The 8,256-nt window shown below is 38.1% G+C and overlaps 1 protein-coding gene across 1 annotated transcript in view; it reads right to left on the bottom strand.

Annotated features, from left to right (window-relative positions):
- Window positions 1–2,611: 2,611 nt before the first annotated feature.
- The window catches only part of BICRAL (BICRA like chromatin remodeling complex associated protein), a 34,600-nt gene continuing 28,955 nt past the window's right edge, over window positions 2,612–8,256 (bottom strand). The window contains 1 exon segment of the mRNA XM_042468600.1: window positions 2,612–6,904. Within this exon segment, the coding sequence (XP_042324534.1) occupies window positions 6,108–6,904 (797 nt within the window). The 3' untranslated portion in view covers window positions 2,612–6,107.

An 8,256-nucleotide genomic window follows, 5' to 3' on the forward strand; every position in this document is an offset into this window, starting at 1 on the left:
TTTATGGTTACAATGTATTCAAGAACCATTTTGTTTTCATAATACTGTATTCAAAAGTAACTAAAATGGTTAGATTTCACTATCTTTTAAGGAAAAGAATGCTACAAGCCACCTGCCAACTCATCAAAAAAGCGAGGCCACACAAACCTTGTAACTATAAAAATTACAAAATCTAATACAGTTACATAGTGAAAGTTATCCCTTGTCATGACATAATTGTGACATCACTTAGTTCTGCCTTAATTACAGATACAAAAAGGAATTAATTGCAAGTTATTCACTCTTCTAAATTGATTCCTAATTCTGAGAATCACGTGCTGATTTGAGATCCTTTCACACTACACAATTATACCATTTTGATTCCATTTTAATTGCCTTTAATCTTGGGATTTGCAGTTTAAGGAGGGCTATTTAGAATTCTTAGTCATGGAGCTCTAGTGCCTCACCAAACTACAAAACCCAGGATCCTACAGGATGCTGATATGATAGTTAAAGTGGGATCATTAGTACTATATTTGTGTAGTATAAAAAGGTCCTTAGTTTTGTTTTGGTTTTTTAAAAAAAAAAACAACACAACATCCTAATATAATCTCTGTACTATGGCTTCAAATCGCCCATCAATGTATGGTGACCTCATGAACTGCATAGGATTTTCTTAGACAAGGACTATGGTGGTTTTATCAATTCCTTTGTCTGTGTCATACTGTAGCTGAAATTCTTCAACTGGTCATCTGTGCCCTCACACAAATGGGTCTCATGCCTGTGCAGCTCCAAGTCCAGAATGTTTCAGCACTGAGTAACTTTGGGCAGTAACTCTACCCCTTTGGGCACCAGTATAAATAGCACCAAGAGCCCTCTATCTCCCTTGGGTCCAGTGTCGACCATGAGTTCAGGAAGACCTGCAAGAAAAGAGAGGAGGAGGGCAGGTTTGTGTGAGGGCACAGATGACCACTTGGACTACAGTCAATGATAAGCAATTTGTCCTTCTTCATGATCTCTATGGTTCACACATATGGGTTGTTGGCTAGTTTACCAGTGGAGCTGATAACTTCTACCTGGCCAAACTCCGCATCTGCCCATGCCTTGTAGTCAAACCAATGATGCCAGATGAAGGTGAATGCCTGAGCCCAGGTTGTTGTTGTTAGCTGCCCTTTAGTAGATTCTGACTCATGGCAACCCTGTGGATGAGACATTTCCAAGTATCATGTCTTCCACTGTTCTGCTCAAGTCCTGCAAGGCCATGCCCATATCCCCTGACTGACTCCATCCATCTGGTCTGCAGTCTTCCCCTCTTTCTTCCACCTTCTACGTTTCCTAGCATTAGTGCTTTTTCTAGTGATCCGCACCTTCTCATTTTGTGGCCAAAATATGATAGCCTCAACTTGATCATCTTGGCTTCCAAGGAGAGCTCTGATCTGATCTGTTCAAGGATCCATGTGTTTGTCTTCTGGGCTGTCCGGGGTTATCCTAAGTACTCTTCTCCAGCATCAAATCTCAAATGGGCTGATTTTTTCTGTCTGCTTCCTTCTCTACCCAGCTCTCACATTCATACATGGTAATGATGAGTACAATGGCCTGAACAATTCTGACTTTAGTGCTCAGTTTTATGTCTTTACTCTTCAGGATCAACAAAGGTCAGGGATGAGGGGAAGGGAAAAAATGGGGGGGAGGCCAAATGGGAAAAATAGAAGGAAAAATGTAAAAGACAGAAGGATATGTGAAAAAATTCTAAGGAAGCTGCTGTACGCCTGGAATACAGCCTGGAATCGCACAACAGATGGAAAGCAACTGAGTGTACCCTTTGTGCTATTTGTGCAGGTGCCCAAGGGCTCCCCCAAAAGCTACTAGCTCTGGAACATTCTTTTACTTGGATCTACACAGGCAAGAGACCCATTTGTGTGAGGAAAAGGCACCATGAAGAAAAAACACGTCAAAGCTATTTTGATTTAGAGGCAAACAGATGCATTTGGTGAGGAAGTAGACCGAAGTCTATGAAATCTCATGCTGCCAATTTCTTTCTTTCAGTAAGTCTCAAAGGTGCTACAAGATCTCTCTACATACTGAGTCTACAGACTGACACGGCTATATTTTTGTATTGCAGAATAAGTGAATAAAGTAGATGGGAGTAGAATTTACAGCAGTGTTTAAGGGTGGCACATATAAAAATCAAAACAGGTCTCTTTCCCCATCATGTTTAAAATATAAGATGCCTTTCAGATATGCACTGGGAACATTATGAATAAAGCTACACAGGTCTGAATTCATGTTGGTGCCTAAATGGGAAACAGCAGTAGTATACTTGTCTTAGTATACTTGTCATATTGTAAGAAAAGTAGGATATACATGTAATAAAAATATATTGCAACTGTCACTATTTATCTTGTTTAAATTAAGACAACCACAGATAAAGACATTTTTCCCAAATCTTTGGCTGTATTGCAGATGGTTGCTTCACTTTGTGGTCACCAGCTGAATATTTCCTAGCCATGAGTTAACAATATACAGTATTATACCAATGTGTGTCTTTAAAACAGTATTTATCAACATAACAAAATAAACTGCAATTTGTTACACTTTTTTTACAAAACATTTTATAAATATTTTTACAAAATGTATACAAAGCAATTTCAAGTGAGACATACTATACAAATGAAAGTATTTAAGCAAATAAAGTCCATACCACACTGACAATAAGTGACACATCCTCTTTCAGTAAAGTCAGTCTGTAAGGCCTCCCAAATTTAACAGATCAATTATGCTGACCTTCTTGAATCAGATAGATTTCAAAGTTGGCAGCCAAAATTTTGTTTTCACCTTAGACAATATGGAAAGACATCCAGGAAGTCAAGAGACCATTCCTACAAAGCAGGTAAGCACAAATAAATGGCCTTCACTGGCTTCAGGACCATGGGCTGCATAATGAATTCACACTTTTTTTTTTACAACAAACAAAAATATTTTTACTGCATTACCAATTAAAATATTCAGAGCTCTATAATCAAGTTCAATTTAATAAATAAAATACATTAGCTACCCGGGTTAATTTAGTTGAACTTTGTTCAGTGGGTTCCCAGCATAAAATACTGAGATAAATACAGATATGATTCATTTCACATCAATGAAGTGCATTTCAGATGTCTTGGCTAAAATTTATCTAAAAGTAAATTTTCACGTAAAATTCCAAATGTATAGGTTTTGTTTTGGTATTTAGGTTCGAGAATATTCTGTACAGATGGTGGAATCTTTACACTCCCAGGTAAAACCAAAAGAAGGAGGGTCTCTGAAGGTGCCTCAAATTTATCACAGTTCCAACCAGATATGAGTTCAATCAATTTATGTAACTGGTGTAACATACGCTCTGCTTGCCTAGACATCTCATTATGGTTACAGTTAACTCCTTTACAAAATCTTGAACAAAAAGTTATGGCCGCACTGTCTGTATCACTGATACGTACCAAAGCCCCTGCGTACAAAAATGAACCAGTGACAATGCCAAGTCGCCATTTCAAAAAACAGTCACCAAGGAATATAAAGTTTTGCTAGTGTGTAATTTTAAAACTGGGACACTTTTAAAAAGTAGCAATGAATGCAAAATAAGACTCTCTATATTTCTATTCCAGGTAAGTGCAGACCGAACATTAAATGATATTACTATTCTCTTGACTTTGATTATTTTTATTATTCCATAGCGATGCTGTCACAACACAGTGGTCATGAAGTTCTGTGTTAAAAGAGCAGAACGTAGGTAGCTCTTTCAAACCAATTGGAGTAAAGAAAGCGCAACTCAGCCCCCCCCCCCTTTTTTTTTTCTGGGCATTCTGGCAATCTGACTGACAACCACAGTTTGTCATTGTCGCTGCACTGTGAAGCACAAAGCTCCACAGCTTTAATGCAAAAGGGAATTCCCCATTCTTATCAGTACTGGGCAAATAACATATTTCAGAACCTCTGTGTATATACAAGGAGCCACTGAATCAGGGCTATTGTCCCTCCAGGCTATTATGAAGTCAGCTTCATATGTTATTGAAAATATACATAAGAAGTTACAGAAAGTGACAGAGAAACTGCCTTACAAACCACACACCTCTTGTTTTTTTGAGCAGCCAAGCATGCTACATCCCTCATATTAACAGCACAAATCCAATGTACCTAGCAGCACAGAAGTAGGCTTACATAATAAAACAAATACAGCATGGCAGCATAGAAGAATGACATAAATTAATAAATAAAGTTCAACATGACCAGCAGCCAAATGCTACAATGCAAGGGGCTCCTTTGGCTCTAGATTATGAATTATATGCTTTTAGATATAGATATAGATACATTTTAATGGGATAGCAGATCAACTTTGGTTTGTATTTATTTTGGTAATTATGACTGCCGCTGTAGGTGATTAACATTCTTGAATAAGAAGTAGAAAAAGGCAAAAAGCAACACAGGCCTTGAAATTGTTTGGATTAAGGCTAATATCTTCTAAAATATAAATTACTACTGTAACAACACAATGTTCAAATAAAAGTGCTTGTGATATTTGATATAGAAAACAAACCTTTATACTACTTAGTTTGACTTTGGGCCGAAACAGACAGCCCAGTAAAGCTGGCTTCCTGCTGGCTTAGGGGCATGGTGTTTAGATACCACACACCCCAGAGCCAGCAAAATGCCGGCTCCAGAAGTAAAGGGGCAGCTTTTTTGGCCCCAAATCTATTTGAGGCAGAAACTGGCTGGATTGGGGCCATGCTTCTGTTTGCCACGGCCCCAAGTCAGCCTAAATGGGGCAGCTCCAAGCCACTCCATCAAGGCCATCTCTTTCACCCCTAAATCCAATTATAAAATGGAAGCAACTTTCTTGACAAACTGTTTGTGTCTATATAGAATTTCACGGCTGCATCATAGCCTCTTCCTTCACCATTTTCCATCTCTTAGCTTAGTCTAGCATGCATTATCTTCTGTCATGCTGCAGTGACTAAAACTTTATGGTATTTTCCATAGACTGAATTATTCTGTAATGTATTCATTTCTGCTCATGAAGCAATAGAACATCACCTGAAGTATGAAGCCCTGTAAACATTCTGATGACAATTTTGTTCCTTCATTTTTTCTCTCTTTCTAAACTTGAGATAGGCATTTCTAAACAGAGGTACTGTGGATGTTTCAAGCACATATTTTAAAAGGGATGCAGGTAGTTGAAGAGCATGGGTTTTTTCCCCTAATAAATGTAAATTTTTGACATTTCACAAACTTGTTACTAGACTGTGATTGTCAGTATATTACCTTGTTACACAGGGCCAAATGAACTGACGTTTTAAGATGTAACAGTGAAACATTTAGCACAAGCAGTATCATAATGGGCTGTTTTGGATGTAATGCTAAACCATACAATAAAGAGTTCAACTTTTGCTTCATTAACCATGGCTTACCGTGTCACCTAAACCTTGATAAAATTGTGGTTAATCTAAACTATAGTTAGTGGAAACAAGCCAATGTCTAACACTGTTATGAGGCTGGTATGTTTCAACTATCCATAGAAGATTTGTGCAGGTTATGGTTCTGATGGCATGCTAAAGTACTATTAATCAAAAATAAATGCAGATTCTCATCTCTTCATTGTAACCATACTTAGGGCCCTTTCACACTACACAATAGTGGTACTATTTTCCTCTAACTGCCATGGTAATATCCTCCAGAATCCTGGGATTTGCAGTTTAGGGAGGGGTATTTAGATTCTCTTCAAGAGAACTTAGTGCCTCACCAAACCAAGAGGGAGAAACAGGATTCTATAGACCACTGCCATGGCAGTTCAAGCAGAACAGTGCTATAATTATGTAGTGAAAGAGACCAGAGTACACAAGTCTGTGGCTCACTGAGACTCATTCTCATAATGCAAGACCATATTTTATTTTATGTTTAAATGCAGACAAGCTTACCATAGTGTTCTCTTAACATTTACCCATTACTGAATCTCTCACTGTAACCAGAATGAGTATTGCTCTCAAACACAGAACAGAGTAACTTTAGAAAGGGTAACCTTTGACATACGCCAGGCTGTACTTGTGGTGTCATTCACATTTGCTTCTAAAAGAAATATGTCCATGGTACTGCAACTATTAACACTCTAAGATACTATTTACAGCGGCTTCTAAAAGAGAATCAGTTTCTACAACACCTTCACTGTGATCTGGAATAAATTTCTCCAGGCAATTTTCTTGTGAACTGATAAGTGAAAAGTTTGGATATTCTAATTCTAAAGAGCCACTGCCCTCTGCCTCATTCTGTGGCTGCCTCCCAGACTTTTTCATTTCCACTATGTTTTTGAATTTATTCTCTAAATCCTTATTCAGCAGCAAATCCTTTGGGGTTTTCCCAGAGTCTTTCAAGGTGTCTGGATGTAGATCCTCATTCTTTGGAGAACTCCGAGGCATTTTGTCTTGGAGGGAATGATTATATGCTGTTTCTGAGTGAGTATCAACTGTATTTCTACAAGTTTTACTATGCGTACCATGTTCTGCACTTGATAAAGTTTTGGATGAATGATCTTCAGAACTTAAGGAGTTTTCATTCACCCTGTCAAAGTCTTTACCAGTCATTTTTTGTTCAGAAGCAGCCATATGTTGGCTTTCAGGAGAGCAGCTTGCTTTTTCAAATTTTAAAGCTTTTGTGAGGCCTTCTGATTTTTTAACAGAAATGTTTCCTTGTCGTGGACTCACAATATTGTTAGGCACTACATGAAGTTTGTTGTGATTTAAAGATTCTGCTGTGCTTGAACTTGATCTGTCTCTAATTTGGGTCTGCTTCTGAGAAGTTAAAAGTTTACTTGATTGAAGATCACTTGCACTAGGCTGTGTTTCATCAGTAATCTTGTCAAATTGTGTGGAAGGACAGCAAAAATCTGTCAGAAAACCATCTGAAATTTAAGAACAAGCAATTTAGTACTGAACTACAGCAATGTCAAGACAGTAAGATATACAAAACAGAGCAGTGTTCAACAGTTCAAAACCTGGCACGATCATTAACCTGAACATGTATCTGGGAATCTTGATAAATTTTGTAATTGGAAAATGCAAATGCTTTTCTTGAAGAACTTGTGTGTGTGTGTGTGTGTGTGTGTGTGTGTGTGTGTGTGTAAGTGTACACATATGTACATATTTACATAGAACTTCCTGGCTGTTATAATAGATAATTTACAGTTTTTACTTCTTAGCTTTGGTAGTAGTGCTGACATATGGCCCACCTTATTTCAGACCTAGTAGCGCATCCTCAATCTATCTCTTGAAAACTAATTTTAAAAGAATAGCTAGTACATATCTCACTAACATATGGTTTCAGTGAATTTACGATTCTCGACTAAGGGAAATCTAGGTTCAATACAAACTGCAATTATGTTCAGTACTACTATTCTCCTTTACCAAAATTAAGGCCAGAAAGAAGGAAATAGAACTGAATTCTTATTTCTTACCTATAGTTGCAGGTACTAAAGATAAGGGCTGAGATCCTGCATCAGGAGATGCACATATATCATGTAACTTCTGACACGAATGATGGGGAACAGGGGAATTATTTGGGACATGTCCAACTATTTTCCTGTGACAGGCATCTATAGAGACTTCCCAAGGACCCCCAGATATCCTTGCAGCATGTCCATCTACAGAAAAATAGCTGAGCACATCTGTGCACACACACACACCCCTTCCCTGCTCTCAGACATCATGGAAATAGCTGTGTTTCAGCTTATGGATATTTTTTGATTTTGTAATACTTGCTAGCTGCCCACTTCTGCCTTGTGAAGAAACAACTAGGAGTCGGCTCAAAGGCAGAAGTGGATAGCTTGAGGGCTCCCCCAAGATCTCCTTTACAGTAATTCAGGTTCCTTTATAAAATAAAATGGTATAGTATTTATAGGCTACAAAAACATCAAAGACATGAGGTTACAAAGATACATAGTCGTAGAGAGACATGATGAGATTTTAAAAACCTGCTTTTAAAATAAATGCATGAAAAATAAAGTGAACTTTCTGGTAACTAGCCCAGCAGGTGAAAGGACTGAGGAAGAGCAGCCTAGGTAGCACCAGTGATGGGAGAGAGCAATTTAGTTTTCAGGCTGCCTGTCAAGGTACAGGCCAAAACTGTTCTTCCTCGGTCCTATCTCCTTTCAGGTTCTGGTGCCACTTCCCTCCTCCTACCCATCTAAAGGTTCACTCTATTTATCATGCATTTTAAAAAGGTTTGTGAAATCTATTCATTTCTCTCTTCAGCCAC

This window comes from Sceloporus undulatus, chromosome 1 (genome assembly GCF_019175285.1).
Source record: "Sceloporus undulatus isolate JIND9_A2432 ecotype Alabama chromosome 1, SceUnd_v1.1, whole genome shotgun sequence".
In the NCBI taxonomy this organism is placed as follows: domain Eukaryota; kingdom Metazoa; phylum Chordata; class Lepidosauria; order Squamata; family Phrynosomatidae; genus Sceloporus; species Sceloporus undulatus.